At 39.1% G+C, this 26,060-nt stretch overlaps 1 protein-coding gene across 4 annotated transcripts; it reads right to left on the bottom strand.

The window, feature by feature from the left end:
* Positions 1 to 1,378: 1,378 nt before the first annotated feature.
* Positions 1,379 to 21,441, bottom strand: piwil1 (piwi like RNA-mediated gene silencing 1). 4 transcript variants are annotated; one of them, XM_023958057.1, is made up of 22 exons: positions 21,350 to 21,441; positions 21,011 to 21,100; positions 20,841 to 20,929; positions 19,700 to 19,799; positions 17,272 to 17,400; positions 16,967 to 17,181; positions 16,474 to 16,595; positions 16,059 to 16,139; positions 13,282 to 13,479; positions 13,084 to 13,192; positions 8,878 to 9,007; positions 6,794 to 6,911; positions 5,979 to 6,093; positions 5,716 to 5,903; positions 5,344 to 5,416; positions 5,018 to 5,218; positions 4,766 to 4,869; positions 4,553 to 4,623; positions 4,316 to 4,469; positions 3,987 to 4,112; positions 3,742 to 3,889; positions 1,379 to 1,715 (listed from the first exon to the last, which is right to left on the bottom strand). In XM_023958057.1, the coding sequence occupies exons 3-22, from the start codon at positions 20,907 to 20,909 to the stop codon at positions 1,599 to 1,601; spliced, it is 2,568 nt and encodes an 855-aa protein (XP_023813825.1). In that variant the 5' UTR covers positions 20,910 to 20,929; positions 21,011 to 21,100; positions 21,350 to 21,441; the 3' UTR covers positions 1,379 to 1,598.
* Between the last annotated feature and the right edge of the window lie 4,619 nt (positions 21,442 to 26,060).

Genomic DNA, 26,060 nt, shown 5'->3' with positions numbered 1-26,060 from the left:
AATCAGCAGAACTTTTCTTCTGCCTTATTTTAAGCGACAGAGGCATGTCATCCCTAAAGGCATTGTGGGCAATTACAAACCAAGCACATTCTGTATCTACAGCAGAGTCTCCAGTCTTGTAGATCCACCCTTCATGTATTTGCCTTATAATTGCACAATGGTTAGTCCCAGTGGAGTATGCAGATTCACTCCCATCATGCTTTTCTGAGGGTTTCTGCTGAAGAAAACCTCTTTGCAGATGTTATTCCTCACACCTATTATGCAAGATGACTGATGTTTTCTGTTGAGCCAGAGCTAAAATACTGTTAAAACCTTCTGTTGATGTTGTCGTCCCTCCCCCATGTGGAGCCCAAAATAGACAAGATCTTCGCATTGTGCTGTAAATAAACCCGAGTGCTCCCGTCTTAGCAGATGCTGGGGGTGCACAGGATTTGAGTTTAATAATTGACATCTCAAAAAAGAAGGGAAACTGAAACTTTAAGAAATTATTTGTATTCTACTTCCCACAATTGTTACTGTGCTGCAATTGGGTCATACCCTGCAACACTTGAGCATCATGAGGACTGTAAGGACATGTTTAAGTCAAGAGTGAAACACAAAGCTACCTCTACACTGACCCCAACCCAGACAACCATTGTCCCGGCCAATCTGTCATCAATGCCTTTTCAGTTTTCCAATTCAATTTCAGTACTGTATTTCCATAGATTTATAATATCTACACTGTAGTGCAAATGGATGAGCTGAAATACTGTGCTGCCAGAAAGAAATTTCAAAATAAAAGTGTGAGAGCACACATCCATGTGAGAAATGAAGGCAGTCCAAACCTCCACCGGTTTTCCATTTCATGTTTGCTTTGAAATGTATTTCCAGTGGTCCCAGGTTAAAATAAAACTGCCAAAAACAAAATAAAACATCAGGAATGTTTCCAGAACATTCTTTCAGAATAATTTACACAACAGCAAAAGGTTTCCCTAGTTTCATACATTGATTTGATTCATTTCCAGTGACTGCAGCTTTTTTGTACTTTGTCCATTTGTAAAATTGTTTTTAAATGTTTATACTTGATTTTCAAACTGCCTTTTTTGTACATTTCTCTTTATAATTAAACAGTGCAAGCTTACCCCGTGGTGTCTTGGAGACCATAAATCTGCAACTGTGTGCTAGCTTTATAATTATTGGCCTACATTGATAAATATGATTTACTGTTCGGGTGTGCATGTGCAATTTTTTCTAAGAAAAAATATAAATAAATTTGATATTTTGTAAAGTTTGAATGTGTGTTTTATAGTCATATGACATAATGACAGACAGACAGCAGAAAGAAAAGTTTATTTATTTACTTGCGAAGCAAATAACAGGACTTTAAAGAACTAAATCCTTTCCAAAAATGAGCAACGTTTGTTCCTTTACTGACTCAAACACTGAGTTTATTTATACAGATTTATAGTACATAAAACAGATTCAGGTCTTCTTCAACAATGAGAAACAGAAATAACTTAGACTTTGAATCTTGAACTGTTTTTAAATCAAAAACCTTGCAACAGCAAATCAGCCAGATCTGAACATGAACTGCTTTCTGAGGCTCCTCTGTTCTCCGCTCACAGGTAGAAGAGGTAGTTGTCCAGCTTTATGTTGGGCTCTCTGTGAATCGACTGTCCCACCAGAAAGGCCAGCTTGTGAGCGTACTGGCATGGAGCAGGCACACGGATCAAACCCTAAAACAGAAAAAGGAACAAAACCAGCAGCTAAAAGCTTGTGAAACACCAAATGTCCACATTATTAAAATAAAAAGCATCTGTTTGGTTAGCAGATCCGGCCTGATTCTTAGAAGCAACGGTGGAAAGGTTTTTGATGCATCTGCAATGTTTGTTCTGAAAGTGAATTTAATAAAAACAGAAAATATAAAATCCTAAAATAATTAAACAAGCTCGCATTTGAACACTTGATGATAATTAACCTTTCAGATGAGAAAGGTTTATAACCTACAGTAGAAAAAACTCGGAGGTTAGCCAGAAAACTTTCTGCTCTGAAGGATCAACATATTCAGATTGTGGAGCCAGTGAACTACTGATTAGAAGAATTTAGAAACATCAACAAGATTGAAACCTGGAGACCTCAAGGATCTGGATGCGTTTTACTGCAAAACCGGACAACCATAAAGAGACTGGATGAAACATTTAACTGAAAAACTGCCCCAAAGACCACATACATGCAACACCCATGACCACATACATGCAACACCCATGACCACATACATGCAACACCCATGACCACGTAAATGCAACCCCCATGACCACGTACATCCAACCCCCATGACCACGTACATGCAACAACCATGACCACGTAAATGCAACACCCATGACCACATACATGCAACACCCATGACCACGTACATGCAACACCCATGACCACATACATGCAACCCCCATGACCACGTACATGCAACACCCATGACCACGTACATGCAACACCCATGACCACGTACATGCAACACCCATGACCACATACATGCAACACCCAAAGACCGCATACATGCAACACCCAAAGACAGCATACATGCAACACCCATGACCACGTACATGCAACACCCATGACCACGTACATGCAACACCCATGACCACATACATGCAACACTCATGACCACATACATGCAACACCCATGACCACGTACATGCAACACCCATGACCACATACATGCAACCCCCAAAGACCACATACATGCAACCCCCAAAGACCACATACATGCAACAACCATGACCACATACATGCAACACCCATGACCACATACATGCAACACCCATGACCACATACATGCAACCCCCATGACCACGTACATGCAACCCCCATGACCACGTACATGCAAAACCCATGGCCACGTACACGCAACCCCCAAAGACCACATACATGCAACACCCATGACCACGTACATGCAACCCCCATGACCACGGACATGCAAAACCCATGACCACGTACATGCAACACCCATGACCACGTACATGCAACACCCATGACCACATACATGCAACACCCAAAGACCACATACATGCAACACCCAAAGCTCACATACATGCAAACCCCAAAGCTCACATACATGCAACCCAAAGACCACATACATGCAACAACCATGACCACATACATGCAACCCCCAAAGACCACATACATGCAACAACCATGAACACATACATGCAACCCCCATGACCACGTACATGCAACCCCCATGACCACGTACATGCAACCCCCATGACCACGTACATGCAACCCCCATGACCACGTACATGCAACACCCATGACCACATACATGCAACACCCATGACCACATACATGCAACACCCAAAGACCACATACATGCAACACCCAAAGACCACATACATGCAAAACCCAAAGACCACATACATGCAACACCCATGACCACATACATGCAACACCCATGACCACATACATGCAACACCCATGACCACATACATGCAACACCCAAAGACCACATACATGCAACACCCAAAGCTCACATACATGCAACACCCAAAGACCACATACATGCAAAACCCAAAGACCACATACATGCAAAACCCAAAGACCACATACATGCAACACCCAAAGACCACATACATGCAAAACCCAAAGACCACATACATGCAACACCCATGACCACATACATGCAACACCCAAAGACCACATACATGCAACACCCAAAGACCACATCTTGTTGTTTATAATGAAAATGAAAAGAAGAGAAATGCTCACCTGCCAGTTGTAATACATGTGGCAAAGTTTGTATGTGAGCCGCTGCATGTGATCAGGTTTGAGTCCACTGGTGTCGTACACCACATTGTAGTGGGTTGGTGAGACGCTTCCACACCTAACAGCCTGGCTCACGATGAAGAAATCGTACCTGCAGTGGGAGGAGATTCAACACTGATTGATTGCTCCTGCTGTCCTGATTCCAGCAAAAACAAGAAGACACTTAAAGAGCGGTGAGGCCAGCGTACCACTCTGGGCGTGTGACCTCCGTATCGATGACTGTTCCTGGTGGAGGGTTGCTCACTTTGTCATTTATCATGGCAAAAAACCTGCTGCTGATCCGCTTTTTCACCACAACCACACTCACTTTTGGACTTAAGCAAACAGAAAAAAAAACCACGTCACTTTCTTCAACATGCAGTGCTGGCTCCACACTTATGCAACGCAATGACACTTCAAATACATTTCTTACAGCAGCAGAAGCCCCTTGTTTCAGAGCCACTGGTTTCTACTGACATTTTGCAACACTATAGGGTTATACTTGAGCTGCATGAAACAGTGTTGTAAAAAAACCCACTTGTAGTCTTGGCCCAGGGACTTGATGGACTCCAAAATTTGTGAAATCTCAAAGTTGACAACACTGTGCAGCTGCCCGTCCCCCACACCATCTCGATACACAATGATGCGTGATGGAAGACAGTTGTTGAATTTGAGGTAGTCTTTCAATGCTCCTGTAAAACAAAAAAGCTATTATCAGTCATAAAAGTAAATATTTTTGGCCAAATGTGAGTTCAGCTCAGAAAAAGCAACTTGCCAGTAAATGCCATCTTTAGCCCGTCCATGAGTTCTTGACCCTTGTGCTGCAGCACACACTTGGAGTACCATCTTAAAAAAAAAACGATTAAAGGGACTAAAAGCTGGGAAATCATCAAAATCTGTGCATATTCAAAATGCTAATTCACAGTAGTACAAAGAACCGGAACCAAAAGAATCTGTCATTTAGAAGCTGGCTATTAAGGTTACAAACCTGCTCATGGATTGGTTGAGGCTGGCCACCATCGCACCAATGGATCTTTTCCCCGCAGAGATGTCATGGTAGCAGTCAATCCCCACAATCATCAGCTGTTTGAGCTGCACACATTGATCAAACCAATCATTTCACAGCTGAAGTTTTTCCAAAAATAAGCTGTTGTTTTTTTTAAAGTACAAGTGGACAGAAAGGATGAAAAACTTCATCTAAGATGGACAGCCTGATAAATTCATTTCAGACTAAACCTACCGGGATTTCAACACTCCAGAGCTCGCCTCCCATTTTGCAGGACATCTGCAGAGCAATCTTCGTTGCCACAGTCATGAGCGCCTGCGGTCGGCTGAGTGTGCGGGACAACACACACTGGCTGGGAGTGGGACAATCCACACACAGGTACTTTTTGACGCTGTCATACTTGTCTTTCCTGTTACTGGGGAGGACCACCACCACCTAATAACATGGAACAACCAGAGTAAAAAAAGAATAGTTTGAATCAATCTCCCTCTAGCTGCATTCTGTCAGTGCGAGTGTCATAGATTTAACATTGCTCTGTGTTTAAATGTGAAAACACAAACCATCTGGGTGGTCGGCCCAACGTTCTGTTTAAGAGCTCTGAGGAGAGATTCCTGGTGGTCTTCATACTCAATCCTACATCAGAGGAAAAAATATAAAAACACATCCAACTTCTCTCAGCTTTGCATGAAGGATTTTAAAAGACATTTTAACAGTTTGGAAAAACATGACAACCATTGATCCTTGAGCATTAGATACAATTTTGATAGCTTCATTTTTTTACTGGGTAAAATTTTTACTCCAAAGGCTGTGCTTCAAATTAAAGGAAAAAATTATATTTGTTTTGTTTTTGTCAAAGTTATTATCATTTCCTAAAATTCTGTGTCAGAATGCAGGCAAAAGACAATAGAGGAGCCGTTCTTCAGTGCACTTACATGACGGCTCTCTGCAACCGCAAACCAAGCGGACCTGAGACTTTGCCGAGGGTCTGCAGGAGGGACTGAGCTTCGTTGGAGTTGCGGCGTGTGGAAAACATGATCCAATTATTCAGTGGTGGAGAGCTGATGATGGGTATTCCCCGCATCTCTCTGGACCAGTCACCTGACATAGGGTTGTAGTCGTACTGAGAGACAAACAATAGCATTTGAGTTTAGACCATCAAGTGTGTAACACCAACCCATAAAGCATTGAATCATACCGATCTTGGTCCTTGGAAAATCCTCTCTGGTGCCAGAACTCTCGCAGACAGATTCAGGAGGTGGTTATCGAAGCCGATTCCCCACTTTTTTAGCTCTTCTTGCACACCAGCATTCCTATTAAATCGTTTGAGGAAATGGAACACTCACATCACAAGTCAGTATAACACACAACAGTATTCAGGAAGTTTAAGAATACAATATATATTTTAAAACGGAAAGTCGTAGATTTGGCACAGCAAGTTATTTTCTCCAGCAAACAGTTCAGTAAGGCAAGCAATTTAGCGTGACACAACATAACATTCTCTTTTAGGGTTTTCTGATGAAGTAAAGATTCATACTAAGTACATTTGCACTGTTTGCTAATTTGCACTTAGCAGGATTGCTTTTGCAAGGAAATGTTAAGGTGTTGACTGAACATATTTATCTTGAAGAGAAATCCAGCATTTAATAGTTGGGGCATGCATAAAAACAGACAACTCAAAACTGATCCAACTGATCTTACATATAAAATGCAGTTGATCAATCAAATCCCTGAATCTTCCTTTACTAGGTAAGGTCTTTGAGCTTTTAGAGATTTTGCACTGGCCAAACTAAATGCAGTTCTTCATCCCACTGTTTTTGTTTGTCCATGAAATAGCTTCGTTTTCAGAGAAACCACAATTACTTTCTCTTATTGGTCTGACTAAAGAAAGCTTTTGATCCAAGGTTTAGATTCTTAATGCTAACCCTTGGTAATATGTTTTGTCAAACAAAATTTGAACATCAAACATTTATTGGTCATTCAAGCTCAGGTAGAATGTGATCATGGACCCACCCACAAATGTCTTCAATAAATCCACTGAGACGACTTATTCTCTTATCAGGGCTCAGTCTGGTGTTCTCGCTCAGGTCCCTCATGATGGTGAAGTCACTTCGCATTTTATCAGTCAAACCTGAAAGACACGAGTCCTTTATTGAGTCTCACTACTTAATTCACACAGGACGTAATTTAAAGAATTTACAGAAAAAAAATGGATTAAATTCGTATGAAATCACACATGAAACTGAAAATGAAGACATTTACACCAGAAAAATAAATCAAAATAAATGAACAAACAAACTTTCAGCTGTTCTAAAACAACAAAAAACCCAAATTTCTAGCCGTGTCATTATCAAAAAAGGTTGGATGGGTGAAAAGATGACCAAGTTATCAAGGCTATAAGAAGTTTAGAACATGAGACCAGATGGCCATTTCCACAAATCTCCATTACTTTTGAGCTTAGGCCTGGGCGAAAAATCGATTGACGGAATTAATTCGAAGTTTTGGTAACGGGGGATTTTAAAAATAACTAAGTCGAGTTTTTGGGTAATGGTGTATTTTTGGCCCCCCAGAGCTTCCGTAGCATTAGTTTTACAGCATGGCTGCCGGTGAGAATAGGAAGTTTGTTCCAAAGAAAGGAATAAAGCCATCTGTTGTTTGGAACTGGTATGGGTTTGCTTCCACAGACATGGAGGAAGAGACCCCATGCTGCAACATTTGCCTAAAGCCCATCGCAGTCAAAGGCAGCAGCACCACAAACCTATTCCAACACCTGGGTGAAACCTTGTATGACTGTTCTCCTTCACTACGTAACTCCAAACATGAACGTGCACGCACCCCCAGCACTCAAGCGCTCTTTCCTCTTACACACGCAGCGTGCTGACACACATACACACTCATTCTACAACACCTATGTGGTTAGTTCATTAGTTAGAAAGTAGTTAGTTGTTACTGTTATTTGTTAATAAACAATACTGCGTTGTAATTATGAATTGTATTCAGTTGCAATGCGGCAGCCGGCGATATTGTGTTCGGCGGCAGCGGGGTGGGGGGTTTGACCACGACTCCTGCTGCTTCATCAAAAATCCCACTCCGTCACAGCTCTAGTTTATATCTTGTGGGACACACACACACACACAAAAAAAAAAGAGACTTCTCTAGAACCGAAAGCATGTTGATAGAATGTTGCCCCGGGGCTCGGTACCCATCCCTAGGACAGGGGCACGGTGGAGAACAATCACCGAAGCGGTCAGTTTGCATAAAGTCAAGACATGGTACCCATATATACCGTGGAGAAGACAGGGTTTATTAATTTAATTAAAGCCTTAGACCCCAGATTTTAGCTGTATTGTTAATCCTTTAGAAAATGGTACTACTCTCAAGGTGAATGTTTGTCTCCTTTTAGTCTAGACTACAAAGTGTGACTTAAAACACAGCTGGGACTTTGATTCCAAGAGTGTGTTCATATATTTATGCATCCCAGTAATGGGGGTTCAATTTGTCTTGCGTTTGATTAAATAAAAGCGAAATTTGCTTCAAGTTGTCTGCCATTTGTACTTATTGCTTTCCTTAAGTGTGTGTGTGTGTGGTGGTGGTGGTGGGGGGGGTGAATCGGGGAGAAAAAAAAATTGGAAATCGAATTAAAAAAAATTAAAAATCGGTGATTTATCGCCCAGCCCCAATTGAATCTGCCACTCTGTGTGCATTCAGCTCGCAGAAGCTGTCAGAATCCAAGTGGAGTAAAGTGCCATCATTCTGAGTGGATTAACCAAAGAACACCAACCGCTAGATATCAGTGTCAACAGGTCTTTTAATATTAAACTGTAAGCTGGGGAGCGCTGGCTGATAGGCCAATATACATTCACCGAGACAAGGCACCACCGAGATAGTTATGCCACAATATGCCAATAAGCAAAAGTATGTTGTCCGAGCTTTCATAAAGGCTGGAATGAACGCTGAACAGCAATTTTATGTGTTACAATGATGTTGACAGTTATTGTGAATAAGTGGAATAAATCTAGGCTTATCTGCTGTTTTACTTGATGTGCCTCATAGACCAAAAATATACAGTTATAAAGCCATAAGCAGTTAGACTGGACCTGTTAGGTAGCACAGTTCGGGGATGAGCATTGCTGGCCCAAGAGGGGGGCCTCCACCGGGACCAGTCCTCTTCTTCACATGGCTAACCAGCAGGACCTGGTTTACATCAGTGATGTCCAAACCATATTGCTATGGAAGCAACCAAAGGGTTTGATGAGGAAAGGAAAACAACGTTTTCACAACTGTCATTTCATTTTCATGTTTGATACCATTAACATGAACAACTCGAATGAGCTCTCATTTTCTGTGTTTAACTGTTGAAAACTTTAATTCAAAACATCAAAGACAAAAAATAATAAAGGGTTTAAATATAAAGCACTGTAAAACAGGTTATTATGGTATTTTTCCACATGAATGATCCTGAATGAAATTAGATGTTCTTCATGTGTGAAAAAAAAAGTTTCAAATTTACAAAAAACAAAAAAGTAACCAAGCCAAAACTAAAAAATCATTATAGAAAACAAAACAACTTAACATTTAAAAACATAATTAAAACTCAAAATGTACAGTATTTTCACAACCATAGGGCACACTGGGTTATAGGGTGCACCTTCAATGAGTGGCCTATTTTAAAACTTCTCCCATACGTAGTGCACAACATCATAAGGCACATTGAATATAAACAACTGTAGTGGCTGGTGTTGTGTTATGCATCCAGTAGATGGTGCTGTGCTAAAGGGAATGTCAAAGAGTCTGATGAGTCAGTCTGTCAAACCTTATGATTAGAATACAAACCAACTTTCACTGCCAAAACAAGTTAGTCCAATCACAATACAGTAATATCTTAAAATGCTGCAAAGCAATAACAATATAACAATAACTCAACATTGTTCGAATGTTTTGATTTTGATTTGATATGGTTTATTTCAAGCAATCAAATAGAAATAATACACAAAAGCAATATAATCATCAGTTATACATTCATACAGTAACTAATCAAACTTAGGATAATTAGACATAATTAATAAATATTGCTTGAAAGGGAGTGGAAGGAAGCGAACTTATAAAATCCCACCCCGTTATTCTATAACCATTTTATTACATGATTTATCAATATCCGGTTCCTAGGTTTTATCAGACAGAATTAACAATCATAAGGTATCAATAAAGCACATGCCAAAGATGAATTACTTAAGTACTACGTCAAAAATAACTATTTTAGAAATCAACATGGCAAATGCAGCATCTGAAATATATGCAAATTATGTTGCTTTTAAAAGTCATTCATATGCTTTAAAACATAATACTATATCAGTAAAGTAGACACAACACTGTTACAGGAATTTTCATAGCAAAATTTCATCAAGTATCAAAAGTTAAAAACATGTGCAAAATTATGCTACATTAGGAAAGATTTTTGAATCAATTTATCAATTTTAGGAGCTAGTGAAGTAATATCATCAAAAGTCAATCAATTTAACAATTTTCAAAAGTGATTAATCATTTGTTTTACTCTTTTTATATTTTTTTTGTATTTTTATTTTATTTTTTTTTATAATAAAGTAATGCTGTAGGGGAAAAATAAAAAGGGTCCATAAACTGTCGAATTGTCCAAGGTTGGCATTTCTTCTTTTACTGATAACAGCCGATTTTCTTGGTTTAAACAGTTAATAGTTTTCTTCCATGTTATGACTGCAGACATTAGATTCAGGTCCATATCCTTCTTCAGTTGATATCAGCTGCGGTGAAAGTTGAGGTCAAGTTGTCTGCAGGTCAGAACTCTGCTGTTATTCAGGTGACGTCAGACATACAGAGAAGGTGATGATTCCAGGTTTCATATTTCTTGAAATTATTTGGCTCTTTGATTTATTACTCCACGTTGTTTCAGACAACCGTAATCAAGCACTTCTCAAAGTCCTTCATGGTGTTCACGACCAGAACCTTGGCCCAGTCCTCTGGACCGAGTGGTTTGACGTGAATCCTGCAGCCTTTAACCCAAGTGTTCTCAATCTGCTTACGCTTCCTGAGAAGCCGTGCATGTTTTGAGATTTCAGCATTCCTTCTGGTCAGATCCTCTGAGATTTTTGCGTTGATTCATCAGAGCTAGCTTGTGTTTGTGATTGACAAACCTGATGAAGATCGCTGGTTTATCCGTCTCCTTTCTCCTGGGGAGCAGGTGGCAGGTCTCGATGGTATTGAGATCCAGGGAAATCCCTTTAGATGTGAGAAATGAATGTATTTGCTGTTCCAGCGTCGCTGCACCAAACTCCGTATTAGAACTGCTAGCTACGCTAGCGCTAGCATTAGCAGTACTAGCTCCAGCTGCATTCAGCTTCGCTCGAGGCTTGATTGGTACTCCAGTGAGAATGACATTATTCATCCTTACTTGCTGTTCCACATCGTCCAGTCTTTTCTCCAGAATCTCGACCCGGTTTTCTCGCTGCTCGTTTTGAGCCCGAAATCTTCGGAACTCTTCCATCATATCCCAGAGTGGTGTTAGCTTAGCCGACACTTGATCCATAAAACTTTTCAGCGTTTCTTGAATAATGTCAAGAGACTTTTTGAGCTCTTCGTATTCCTGGGGTTTCTTCGGGGGCATGGTCAGCTCTCTTTTTGGGAGAAAAATCAACTTTTTAAGTAATTTGAAGATAGTTGTATTCGCAGAGAGGCACGCCACGCATCCTGCTGTATAACCCGGAACCGGTTATGTTAATGTCCATATTCACATCCATATCTCCAAACCTCGTTCAGTTGTAAACACGTGAAAGAAACACCTAAAGCTCACTTTTTCAGTTTATTCCTCATCCACGAATCCCTCGAATTGGGTTAGTACGGCATCCAATGTGCCTGGGTCCGTCTTGTCAAAGTCGGCATTATCTAAGTCAGTGTCGCCGTTGTTGTCTGGCAGTTCAGTGACAATTCCTGCCTTCGTGAAAGCTTGGACCACAGTCGAGACCAATAAATCAGTCCAGGCATCCACGATCCATTGGCAAATTGTGGCGCAGTCTCTCCATCTTGGTAAACGTGTGTTCGCCTTCTGTCATCCACTTCTCCCACGCAGTTCACAGCATAGCTTTGAACGCCCTGCTGACACCAATATCTAGTGGCTGGAGTTCTTTAATCAATCCGCCTGGAATCACGGCAAGCAGTGAATTAGTCCGTTTTACTTGATTTTTGACACCGTTGGTGATATGAGCGTGCATGGAGTTATAGATCAATAAAAATAGAGCTGTGTGAAAAATCCCGCCCGGTCTCTTGGTGTTAATTTCTCTCAGCCACTCACTCATCTTTTCTTCATGCATCCATCCCTTCAGGTTAGCTTTAATGACGACGCCGGCTGGAAAATTTTCTTTTGGTAAGGTCTTCTAGAAAAAAAAAAACATGGGTGGAAGTTTCTGGCCATTAGCCTGGCATGTGAGAACTACATTGAAGGATGACTTCTCATTCCCTGTGGTGCATATATTCACCGTACTTGTCCCAGTCTTCTCCACAGTGCGGTTCACAGGAATATCAAGCGAGTGGAACCTTGTCCATGTTGATGATGTGCTGTGGCCGGATCTTCTTTTCATTGATATTTTTTTTTCCAGCATGTACAGAAAGAGGCCAGCTTTTCTGGGTAATCTTTTGGCAGTTGCTGCGAGACAGTAGTCCGTGTGAGGATGGAGAAATTGTTCATGCCGCTAGCTAGCACCGTTGTCTACATTCAAATAGTGACTGTCGAGACGCTTCTACTTGCTGCTCTCTGTTCAACAACCCACTGTTCGAGTTTGTCCTCCAACTGTGGCCATCTCGTTTTGTTCCCTCATAAGCTATTTAGTCTCCTTTAATTGGTGCAGGTCATCTTGTTGCTCCCTCCACTTCCGTACCTGTGATTCATTGATGTTGACTTGCTGCTTCATAAGCATCTCTTTGCATGCGGCATTTTCAGGGTCGTTCTTTTCTGTATGATGCACATACCTGCACTTCTGTACTATTCGGGGTTGTGTCTTCTTTCACGCCCGTACTTCCCTCTTTACCGTTCTCATGCTATCCTCTCCTAGGTCCTCTTTACCGAAGTCACACAACAACACATTAGGCGCACTGCATCATAGGGTGCTCCATACATTTTGGAGAAATTTTAGGTGCGCCCTATAGTCGTGAAAATGCAGTAAGATTTTTAAGAACCTTTCTCTCTTTAACTAATTCAGTCTTTTACAATTGGCATGAGAAGGATCTTTGGAACAGAAATTGTGTCACATTTATTCAAGGCATGCTCGGCCCCTTACCGTCTTGTAGTAGTTCATGAATGAAATGTCCGCGTCTCCCCTCGTGAAGGTGTTTTTGGGGGTGTGATCCCAAGCAATATCATCAATCCGATAGGTTTTATTGTTGTACCTTGAAAGTCATCAAATTAGTTTTGTAATTTTTAAACACCAAAAAAAGGACAAGAAATAAGAAAGGACCATCCTCATGTATGGTTTTACTTTGTGAGAACAATGAGTCCAATGAGCTCCTTGGCACAGGCGTCAGGGAAGCGTTGATTTCCACACTTCTGCCGCAGGTTGACCATGAAGTCCAAAACAGTCTCACTACGCAGCACCTTGTGACTCACGTCCGTGCACAACATGATGGATGACTCATACTGCAAGATGGTGGTAGAGTAGCCTGGCCAGATCGTTAGGCTATAAAAAGAAAAAACAACTCATCTTATCACCTTAGTCATTAAAATTGTTATAACCAACAAGTGTTGAATTATTTTATTGGACTGCCTTAAGGCATACCAGCATTTTTAATCCTTTAGTCCTATAATGAAACAGTGATTTTAGTTTTGGCTTTAGCAGTTCCATCAGTTGATTGCTCTGCATGATGGTTTCAGCATGTTTTAAATAAGATGTTTTTGGAGAACTTTGGACTCAGACAGGTTTGGACCACAGACTTTCAGGTAAACTCTGCAGAGCCCCAAAGACACTACATATAAAAATGAGATTGGTAATCTTAAAGACCCACTTGGATAAAAAACGTTTTTAATATGTTCATGTAGGGGTATGAAGATAAACACGAATTAACATTAAAATGATGTGTGAACAGGCACTTCATAATAACCGTAACATTAATAAAAGCCCGTTTAGAAGATCATCTAGTATATTAAGGAGCTTCCAGATATCTATTTAGCCTCTCAGTGGAACTCATTTCCTTCTCCGGTATTTAAAACACTACTGCTCATGTGCGAATGATTTATTCCGACCGAAAGTGTGCCCCATTTGAACGTTTGTTATAATCAGAAAAAGTTTTTCTGGGCCCATGTACACGGTTGAATTCTAATCCGACCATCGATCCGATCAAGATATTACGTAACCGCGGCTTATTGTGTCGACTCGCAGCTTGGCGGGGGTGTTGCATCACGGTGGTGTCTCTCCATCGTGAGGTCAGTCACGATGGACGATGGCATCATCCATCGGCACAACCCTACCACCCACAACTTAGAGGCAAATTTCTAAAAAAACTCCCCTCCAGCCAATCAGGACACAGAACAGGGTGCAATTTAAAAAAACCAGTATGATCGCTCAGAAAGAATGATTTAAACCGGGAAAGATGAACTGCGACATGTCTTCTGTTCTATTTGACAGACATTTTTAGAGTGTTTCAGGTTGGAGCACAGACTGCAAAAGGGGGGAATCAAATTTCCCGTTCTATGCGGGTCTTGATCGTGTGGCCAGATAAAAACCAAAAAAATAAAAAAACATGGGTTATTCTTGATATTCTTCAATGGGCTGGATCAAACATGGAGGCGGGCAGTAGTTTGCCCACCCCCGCCCTAGACTAAGAACACCCATTTTCGCGTAAAATTAATTAAATTTGCGTCAGGGCGCCCCTACTGTCCTGTCACCTTGCTGCTACGATGACTATGTTGCGCTGTGTAGAACATGCCGAAGGTTGGGGTTGCACGCGGGGGAAAACAATGAATAGCTAGCGAGGCGGGGCTTCGATTCATTGCTTATGATTCCAGACAAACTAACTGCTGCTTACTAATAAAAAATATTTTTCATCCATAAAATTAATATAATTTATTGGGTTCACTGGATTTAAAGAAAAATAATAAATAGAAACAAGTCTGCATCAAAGTGAATTTGTTTGCATCATCTCATTCATCTTAACCCTAGGTGTTTGACAGACAGAAAAATCCATATTCAAGGTTGTGGAAAATGGACAAAAGATCAAGGAAACATCACGCTCATAAAGATTAAAAATAATTAAATAAATATCCTGACAGCATTTTGAATAAATACAAGCATTGCCAATAAACTATTGCGATATATCGGCAAAACCATTTTCTCTAACAACCTAGTGTTGCGGCTCCCTGTGCTTTCATCTCAGTGGGAAACTGATCCAAATTGGCTCTTTGAGAGGTACAGGTGGCCAATCCCTGGTCTGGCACATCCACGTGTATTCTAGGTTTATATTGCAACATCATGTATAAAGTAAAATGTTTTGTTAAAAAAAACAATGTTGTTGCATAATGACGAAATAAAACACTTTATGTTCTTAATTTGTTATTTATTTATTTTTCGTCCTCAAAATGTATCATTGAAATACCGGATTGATAAGCAGTATCAATAAGAGTAGTAGTATCGTTAAAACCTTAACGATACCCATCCCTACTTGTGGCCCCAGCAGGTTAAGAAAATGAATGGAAGTTTAGGACAAGAACTCTCGCATCGATTGGCAATATTGGATTTATATTCTACCCGCTGGTCGAGTCAATGAAAACAACACATGCTTAAGGTTGGGTCCCGCGTTGGTTGGCACATCTCGCCAAAGTTTAAACTTTTTAACTATTGACGCGCTGCGCATAACACCCAAATCGCATCGCGCAACTCAAAATTTGCTGCTGCCAGCCTGACACTTGAACTGCGCTGCAGGACCTCAGATCACGTCAGTACATTGGCTTAACATTGAAACTCTACTCCCCTGACCCGCAAATTGTGTCCAGCTTGAATGTTTGGGTCTTGAATATGATGCAAACTGTCATTTGCATTGCCTATTTCAAAAACTCATAGGAAACATATCATTTGCATTCTAATTAAGAATCCTGTGTAAATGTGGAAAAAGATTATTTCTTTTAGGTTTCTCAGTGAAAATCAATGAAGACAAAGTTGAAAAACAAAAGGCATGATTTAAGGTTTGTCAAATGCTTTAACAGAAAATAGGAGTTTTTTTAATCTTAGAACTTGTAACGCTAAAAAAAAAAAAAAAGCTGTACTTGTGTTCTGGTATGTTGAGTGGATTCTTAGGATTGTAGTAGTTGCGTCCGATCTGTTGCATTTCCAGAAGTCTCAAGACCCTGTAAAAGACAAACGTAAGGGATATCTTCTTAAAAACCCTCTACAGCATGACTTTTCCATTTTTGGAGAAAAAAGTATTTTAACCTATTAGCGATGGGGTCTCAATCATAAAATTGACCCCCCCCAACCATACATAAAGTCACAATACTTTCAACTCATCATTCTATAGGACAGTAATATGACTTACAAAAAAGTTATTTTTATTCAAATGGCCATGCCTTGAAGCAACGCTATGCAGTAGAGAGTTAAAGTAGATATTTTACCTCTTTTAGTCCCTATTTTGTATCTTATTTCCAAAAAAAAATAAAAACAGCCAGAAATGAGAAGACCTACCTTTTGAAGAGGATGTTGTAGAACTGAATACAGACTGGTGATGTTGGTGGCAGTTCATTTGTCAGGGTGACAGTTATCAGGACCTTCTCACCACTCTTGGTTTCACTGTACAGCACCGTTTCCTTAAACACAATTAACATTTTTGTTTCAAGAAATCACAAAATCAGTCTGACAAGGCCACTGGGCTGGAAAACTAGAATAATGAAGAGTATGTTACAGGAGATGTCTAAATATATTAAAATCTTTTCTTTAAGTGCAGATAAAGACAAAAGTTTATATCTCCTAAAGTCAAAGCCAGGAAATGTAGGATTGCCGATGAAAAGTTAAATGCTTTAAGCTTTTATATAAATACTTGGACCTTGGAAAATGGTGAAAAGTACTGGTACGGTGGCTCCCAGAGTCAAACTTAATGCAGTAATGTTTTCTTTTATACACGTTCTAATGCAAAAAATCAAGTCTATAAAAAAATAGCATTATAAACATTTGTTTGCACCTTGCAATGCAGTCTGCGGGGCAAAATGAGCAACGCTCCATCAAAGGTCCGAGCGTCCCCAATTACTTCCGCATGACGATAAAGAAGGGCAGTTCGAAGACGCCGGGACTCCATTGGTGGTTTAAAATCCACATGATACTGATACAAAACCCACTGAGGTCGGGACAGGATTCGATAGAAGTTTGCTGTCAGCTGAATGGGAGATCCAGATGTTCCTGTGAAAACATTTTGAGACGTAAATACACAGCTCCACAAACTTACAGATATTATAATAAGTTTCTGCCTAGACATTTAAAGTAACAGACCACACTTGGACTCCTTAACATGCTCCATCAACTGTCTGGTGTTAACTCCAAAATCATTAAAATCCCGTCGATGTCCACCTCGTTCTCCAAGTTTAATCTGCTGAAAGCCAGCGGAAATCTGTAGAAGAGCTAGCAAGATACATTAAAAGGAGTTAGATTGGCTAGAAAAAGTGACATTTTATAACTTGTTGACACAGGATACGTGACAGTTTTTTATTAAATCTAAAATTTACCAAAGGAAACCGTTCCTAAAACACAACGTTTAGTTTCACTTCCAAATATCCACCTTAAAAGGCTAAATCAGACAGAAATTGACCTTTTTGGTCAGTAACTATAGAATTTAAACATTACACTTAATGACACATTTATCTTAGCAAAAAAAAAAAAAAAACGTGACTTCATACTAAGATTAAATTGGGAAATTCAAGTTTTGCATTAGTAATTTATGCATTCATAGACTTCAATTTCAAGCACACAACAACATATTTAAAACACATTTTTTTGCCATAGTAAATCGGTTATAAATGAAAGTAACAAAATTATGTTTCAACCACTGCAAAGGCTAATTATGAGCTTGAAATGTAATTTTTGAAATTCCTTTAATTTTAATCTTTGATCTTGCTTTCTTCCTTTTTTGTAAACGCACACAGAAAACATTCTAGACTGCAAAGAGAAAAACCCTGAAAATATAATTGTTTAATAGTCTCTTTTATACTGTTATACAGCATCCATATGTTGATTTTAGTTACAGAATTTATATTAATAAAAGATTCTTTTTGACTAGTACCTATTGAAAGTTTATTACTTAAAATCTGATGTAAACGATAATTAGCAAATAACATCAGGCAAAAATAATTTTAACGCATGAAAATCAAAGGTCTGGCTTCCATTGAGCAAACTAAGGTCATCAATAGACGCGTTTCAATTACCCATCAATTTGCCAAAAATTGGATTTGCAATAATAAATTCACTTAATGGAAACACCACAATTTAAAAAAAAATCTCATATTTATAGAGAATAAATGGGCTTCTTTGTAGGAACTGGCTGCCCTGAGCTCAGCACAGCGGGCCATCGCCTAGTAAGTATTTTGGCTGTTTGTTTTTGGAGCGAAATGCACATATTCCACCGGGGCCGGCTCTAGGTTAATGGTTGATGAAATGGGCGGCACCCACAAGGAGCAAAACCTGGTGCCTCAGAAATCGTGTCGTCTTACTTTCAGGTAGGGAAAGGAGCATGCAAAGAAAACTAATATTAAAAATGTTTTCTTCAGTGTGCCAAAACTGTAGAATAAAGTATGTCAACTAGGGCTGCACAATATGAGGAAAACTTGCGATATGCGATATTAGTGGTGACGACACAGGTGACAAACATCTAACATAATAGGCCTCCATCCGATTGGTCAACAACTTGAAGGCGTCCATTCGATTGGTCAAATGCATAAAGGCATTTATTTGATTCGTTAAATACTTCTAGCTGCCATATGATTGTTTTAACACATTTAAGGTTTACTATTTATTGCGATTTTCGCCGTCTTTTGCGATATGCATATTGCACAGCTGGAAATTGCGATAACGATAAATTTGTGGTATATTGTGCAGGCCTAATGTCAACGTGTATGTATTATGGTCAAGAATTTTTGGGATTGATCAAAAAAAGTCTATTGTTTTTATGTTGGAAAATAAATACTAGACTTCATGTTTTGTTCTTAATTCTTTTAGACTGCAAAAAATACCCACTGTATTTGTTTCCAATCTTAAAAGTAAAACTTGGAAGTCTATTATATTAGATTAAATATCACAAAATTAAGTTAATGGAAATGATTACGTTCAAAATAATTGTGAATTAAATTAGATTAATTAATTAATGGTGAAAAAATTGATCGCATGACACCACTAATTTAAAAACATTTTCTTTGCAAAAACTTTCCAAACGCAAAGCATTGTGTTCTATATTTGCCCCGGAAATTTCCCAGAAGTCTCTGCGAAAAACCAGTGTGCATCGATGCTCACTAAATCGGCAAAAATAGACCACAATGCATTGCGTCGGAACAATCAACAAACAATAGATCATCAATGTTTTTATCTTCAGAAGACCATGGACTCGTAAATAATCGGCGCAAAACAGTCATATTAATTCGATTTTGACTTCATGAAATCGATGACGTCATATCCACCATTTAAAAAAAAAAAAAAAAAAAGGTACTGAGCACAGTGTCCAAATTGCTTTTAAAATTCAGGGCGCTAGTGCCGCACTGTATTGTTTATTGGTAGTTAAGGGTTAGGGGGGAATTCGGACAAAACCGTACATTCGGAAAACAGCACTACAAAATGGTGAAGGCACTATTTAGTGCACTATGAAGCAAGAAGTGAAGGAATTCGGACACAGCCTGAGAGTGAGTATGACTGTTAATAAAAATGTCCTGTTTACCATCTGTGGAAAATGCTCCTGGAGCACCTTTCTGTCTGCCTCTACCAACCAACTCGGTCCCTGCAGGGGCAGGAGGTGGTACTGGCTCCTGGGATTTGCTCTGAAAGACAAAAAATGACGGAGGTCAACTTGACAAACTATATACAAATATATACATACATATCTATACATACACACATATATATACAACTATATACAAATATATACATACATATCTATACATACACACATATATATACAACTATATACAAATATATACATACATATCTATACATACACACATATATATATACACATACATATCTATATATGTATAGATATATATCTATATATATATATATAGATATATACACATACATGTATATAAAATACTAATTGAAAGTCTCGTCTTTTGTCAGGTTTTACAACTTTACAAAAATGTAATGCTATTTTAACAAAATACACTTCTGATCCCTGAACCTTTTTATAAGCACACTTTTCTTTAAAACATTAACTTCATCAAAGCCATATCTATCTATCCATCTATCTAGTTTATTATTTTGTGGCAGTTTATTATTTTGTGGCCCACTGTCTACCCAGATATTCTTTGGTCAATATAGAGCAGCTATCCACAACCCCCGGGCCGGTACCGGTCCGTGGGTCAGTTGGTACTGGGCCGCACAGAAAGAATAAAACAACTTGCATTACTAACATTTTATTTATTTCGGCAGATGTTTTATTTTGAAAAATTGCCCGATTCTCTGTTACATCCATAGAGCACCCCTGTTAGAGTAACGGATGAAGGGCAGACAAGAAAGTACTATAAGGGTTTAACATTTGTGTTACCACCAAAGTAGACTTATCACTGAGTAAGACAATTTGGGCTTTTAATGCAGATTTTTATATTATTTTACTATAATTTTTCCTTTAAAATGATACTTTTATTTTGAAAAGCAACGGTCCATTTCCGACTTAACGTTGCAACTAAACTTCATCTTGGCCCGGCCTTAGGTTTGATTTCCATCAGGAATAAGATTATAAAAATTACAACTTCAATCCCAACTTTAAAGGGTTACCTTTAAAAGAAAAAAAGTCCAGGAAGTTTTTTTTAATTATGTTAACCAAAAAAAAAAAAAAAAAAAAAAAAAAAACTAACTCTTACCACTCCAGGCACTGCGGTGTCTTGACCACGTGCTCTCCCTCTTGATCTGGCACGAGCCCGACCAGACATTTTGAATCGTTTCTGTGTGACTAAATATTAAGATGAGAAAAGGGAAAAACAAAAATAAAACTTAACTTTCCATTTTTCACCAAAAGAAAAAATGATTAAAGACTCACTGTCCAAATACACAATTTGACGGTGTGGCCTTCGTTTTTTCCAAAGGAATAATTCAAACCCACCAGGATGACCTCAGGCGTAAACTAAAACATGAGAGAAAATATGTCTTTTTTCCAGCGCATTATGATTTTCAAACTAATAATATTGATTCACATTTTCAATCTTAATACTCACTTCCTTTTTTATATGAACTCAGCGTTTCAACTAATGTTAGTGTGAGTGAATACACTCAATTAAATTTAAGTTTAAATGAAGTTAGCTATCTCAAATTTGGAATAACGTTAAACTTTAGTTTAAATTTCAAAACGAAGACGAAGCCAACATTCACTCACCAGCTCGTGCTCGAAAGTAACGGCTAATTCGCGCACTCCTTTCGACCGCAGTGGCAGATTGCTTAGGGACGAAAATCAATACGCCGAAACATTTTTGGAGACACTTTAAAAAGCTGTCTAAGTTAATATTATTATCTACTAAAGCAAATGAAATGTTCAAACATACATTTAAGATAAGATTTAAAGTAAGAAAAGACTAAAACTGCTGAAGAACTGCTTTTTTATGCGGTGGGTTTTTGAGTAGTACAGTCTGTGGTCCGTCCTTAAAAAAAAAAAAAAAATTAGAATGCAGTTAAAAAAGAAACCACTAGATGGAGGCACCATCTTCGAAATTGTCCAGAATGCTGGTGTGTAAAGCAATTTTAGTGGACTGTGAGTTTTCAGATTATTTGTATAAATTGAGAGCTAACTAAATTGCAACCTCTCAGCTGTCAATAATATAATTTAAATAAATGTTATCTTTAAAATATTACATTTCTAGCTCTGTTTCACTACGTTACATAATGAGAAATAATAATTTAACTCAACATATTGTTGACTTTTTTTTTTTACATTGAACAAATTTTGCCAGCAATCCAATAAATTATTTAATAGGAACTTGTTCAAAAACAGATTCGACATCTGAGTGATGTGAAATTACAAAGCCATTTTACCCTATTACCCATTACCCCATCCCCTCTCTTGGGACATGCTTAATTAAAAAAATGTATTCCCTGCCACACTTTTCCGTTGCTCTACAACTAGATGTAAAAAAAAACAACAAAAAAAAAACTTTGCACCTTAGAGGGCATTTTAGGGGGCATATATGCAAGTCTTTAATGTGTGAGATCTAAGAGTGATTGCACATTCAGACCTGAGGGACTGGACTGTTAGGACTTTTGATTGTTTACCTGCTGCAAGAAGAGAGGAGGGAGATGAAGTGTGAAGCTGAAGCAGATCTGTCACTAGTCTTAGCTGTTTGTTAAAAAGGGAAGAGGTGCTAAAAAAGCAGCTTGAAATGAAAATGTTGTCAATTATGTCATTTTCCTGATGATTAAAACAATCAAAACAAAGCTTTACATATAATATTGTCAAAATACTGCTGAAAGGAACAACAAGGACCCCTCAAGCAGTTCAAAAGTGAAGGAATACAAAGAAAGTAATCAGCAGAAATGGAACTGCAAAATGAATGGTGTGAGACTGGGAGAAGAGCACCCTGCCAGGGACGCTGATGAACACGCTTCAGGCTTTAAGCTCCCCCTACAGCATCAAGCAGTGCGGATTCCACGCGTACACTTATCACGCTCTGCAAGATACTACAGTCCAAATCTGATGAAAGGAAACATGAAAAACAGTTAGTATATCAAACTGGCTGCATATACACACACTTTTCATCGATATGTGTCTTTGTGGAAACGTAGCATTTGTTTACAACCTCATTTCCCAGTTTAGTTATCAAAAAAAAAGCAAGATCGAAGTTTTTATTTTCACATCATTCACAGTATTTCCATTAGGCGTGAACTTGTGATCATAAAACCAAAGGCAATGGGGGGATTTTAAATAATCATTATCTTCTGTGTCATAATATCAATAGACAAGTTGAGAAAACTTTTTTTCCTTGTCAGTGATAAAACCCAATCTGCTTTTCATCAGTGCGCTTTCTCTAAAAAGACACAAGCAGTGCATGAAACAAACAACACTTCATGGGGTTTAGAGGCGAAATCAGCTGTCAAAGAAATCACGAGGATTTACTTCAACAATATGTGGAGCTTAAATTATAGTGATATAAAAAAAAGAGACTGGTCTTGTAGCAATGGTACATTGTCACAATCACAAAAGTCTGTCTCCAATAAGAGTCCTCCAACAGAAAGGTGAGAAAAATACCACCACAAAATAGCCTTATATCTCAAAGCTTTAAAGCGTGTTCAAAAGATGTAATTTTTTTGGCAATGTTAGTCTAGAAAAATGGAACTTTATTGGACATAAATATAAGCTTTAAATAAAGAATGAAAAAAGGAAATGAAAGCAATGAAAAAGGTTTCTGATGCACTATTGTGCAAGAGACACGACCAGATGACGTCCATTTAAGAAAACCTACTTTCCACCTTTACTAAAAAGGTTTGCAGGCAGTCTGAGTTTCTCTTCACTATTATGATGTTGATTTTACAACAAAATCCTGATGTTCATACATTTTGTTTAGCATAGTATACTGTATGCAAATCTTTATTTTCTTCAATTGAGTCGTTGTAATGGTTTAATGATTTACCCGGCTAAAGCTAAATGACAAAAAAGTCTTGTGTGAAAGTGAACCCATCTGTTTTACTCAACCCACTGTATCCCTTTCAGGGCTGCAGGAGACTAACTGTCCCAGCTACTGTTACGGCTGGGTACGAACTGAACGGGTCACCAGTCTGTTGCAGGGCCACACACTCCCACATGCACACCTAGGGGCAATTTAGTGTCATCAATCAAACTATGAAGCATGTTTTTGGACTGTGAGAAGAAGCCAGAGTGCCTGGAGAAGACCCAGGCATGCACAAGGAGAACAAACTCCACATTGAAACCAGAACCTTCTCACTGTGAAGCAAACCATGGTGCCGCTGTGCAGCTCTGAAAATGAACCCAAACTATTTAGAAACGTCCGATTCACCATTATAGACCCATGTGACCTTTACTTTTACTTGAGTGTACAACAATTTGCAACACTCTGTGTAAATTATTGATGAAAACAGTCATAAAGCGTTGAAATAGTTGTGCACCAAGAGTAAAACCTGCAGCTATGATGTTCTTCCACTCCTATATTGATGTACAGCTTCCCGGTCATTTGAATAGTTTCTTTGGGCAAGCAGCTTCATCGTCATAAAAAAGTCAAAAGAGGGATATGACTTTGTCAAGGATGGATTTGCCCCCCCCCTCAAAAAAAGCAATTCATAATTAACAGAAAGACAAAGAAGTGCATCTTTTTAACAGAATCATTTTTGAAATAGTGAGATTTTGCTATACATAAGAATGTGTATCCACTCCAGTTTTGTGGATCTACCTTGAATAATGATGGCAAGTAAAATATGAGAGATCTTTCTTGATTATAAAGTCCTGCAGAATTAAAACCTCCTCTGAGCTGGATTAAGGAGGATTCCTTATTGTGATCTCCAAAAAATCAACAAGAGATTGTCCAAAGCAGGACTTATAGTGTTTAAAGCACTCTCACCTACTGGAAGCACTGGAATAGAAGGTAAAGTCGAAGCCTATATGAAAATCGGTTGGACTCCATGCCCCATGAAGTGTGAGGGCATGCTGGGAAGGAAGATCCCCCACTTGGCCTTTCACAACCACAGAAGTGATCACTAATTCTAGCCCTCTTTTTTAGTTTGTGCGAGTTACATATCATTTCAGATGTGGTTCCTAACCACTGCACAATGCTAGTGCAGCCCATAGATTTATTTTCCAGAGAAGGTTAGGCTGCTTTCGGAATCACTGAAACTTTCTAAGGGGATCTGAAGTTGAAGTCTTGCTGGTTATGCCTCCCTTTGTCCAAATCATTGGTTTGCACAAAGGTGCAGTGAAGCTTCTGCAGCAAAGGATCTAATAAGCACAATGTGGGAATAAGGCAGAGGGGAGTGAGCATCAAAGGCAGGCAGGCACAGCATGACCGGCATGAGTCTGAACTCCCAACCTAGGACACTCAGCATGCTCCTGAGCAATCACCCCCTATGGACGGGTCCTGGGCAGTAATTAAAACCATCATTCCCACTGCCTCGGTATCTCATTAGCCACAGGACCTTAGGCTTTCATCCTTACTTGTCCAAAAAATAAAAAAGAAGAAAAAAACACAACTCTGCACCAGCAAGAATTTGCGCACAACTAAACACAAGCCTCTAAATTGTCTGAGATCAACCACTACCTAAACAAAGTCCAAAAAAACTGCAAGAAATCATGCAATTTTGTCTTTTCCCATCCACTAAATGGTGTATACTTGTATGGTGCTTTTCTACATTGAGGGCCCAAGTCACTCTACAGTCACAGTCCTATTCACCCACACATTCACACGCGGAAGGCAGATCTGCTACCGAACACTGGCGCCAACCTATGATCACTAGGGGCAGTGTGGGGTTCAGTCTCTTGCCCAGGGACGCTTCAACACATGGGCAGGCAAGGCAGGAATCGAGCCTGCAATCTTCCAGTCAGGGGTTGAATGCCCTGCCACTGCACTGCAGCTGCCCACTAAAGTTTCACAATCCCATAGAGTTAGATGAGTGACTCGGAATCTGCTCTTGTCTACCTGAGCAGAGTTTGCATGTTTGCTCTGGAGAGAAAAATGTTTTTGCTTTTTGCTCTTCCTCTAAAAACACTAACCAGTGTTTGCTACAATGAAAAAAAGTCATGGACTGGTTCATTTGAAGCTCCCCTGCTGTTATTATCAAAGAGAGGGTTTGAAGTGAGTGAGTATTGGTTGCAGTGGTCAGATTTAGCAGATTGGCTGTGGATAAAAAGGAGCTCTTCTTCCCATGTTTAATTGAGCGTGAGCCATTTTAAACTCTGGCCCTCTGTGTGTCTTTGTGTAAAAAAGACAGGAGTAAAAATCCTATTTTATCTCAACATAGGTTCTGAAATAGTGATAAATTTGGTTTCCTTTTAAATCAGATCTTTATAGTGCAACTTCAATAATCTTTTGATGTATTTTTAAAGTGTTACAAGCGGTCTTTTAATTATGATTATGCCGTTTTTTTTCTCA

The sequence above is a fragment of the Oryzias latipes genome, chromosome 9 (genome assembly GCF_002234675.1).
Source record: "Oryzias latipes chromosome 9, ASM223467v1".
Taxonomy (NCBI): domain Eukaryota; kingdom Metazoa; phylum Chordata; class Actinopteri; order Beloniformes; family Adrianichthyidae; genus Oryzias; species Oryzias latipes.
The sequence above is the reverse complement of the archived record's forward strand: the minus strand, read 5'-3'. Positions and strand labels throughout refer to the sequence as shown.

Excerpts from the sequence above, each read along its gene's own strand:
- piwil1 (XM_023958057.1), bottom strand. The coding sequence starts at position 20,909 with ATGTCTGGTCGGGCTCGTGCCAGATCAAGAGGGAGAGCACGTGGTCAA. Across the intron at positions 13,193-13,281 it reads GGACTCATTGTTCTCACAAA|GTACAACAATAAAACCTATC; the intron begins GTAAAACCATAC and ends ATGACTTTCAAG. Across the intron at positions 6,094-6,793 it reads TTTATTGAAGACATTTGTGG|GAATGCTGGTGTGCAAGAAG; the intron begins GTGGGTCCATGA and ends ACGATTTAATAG.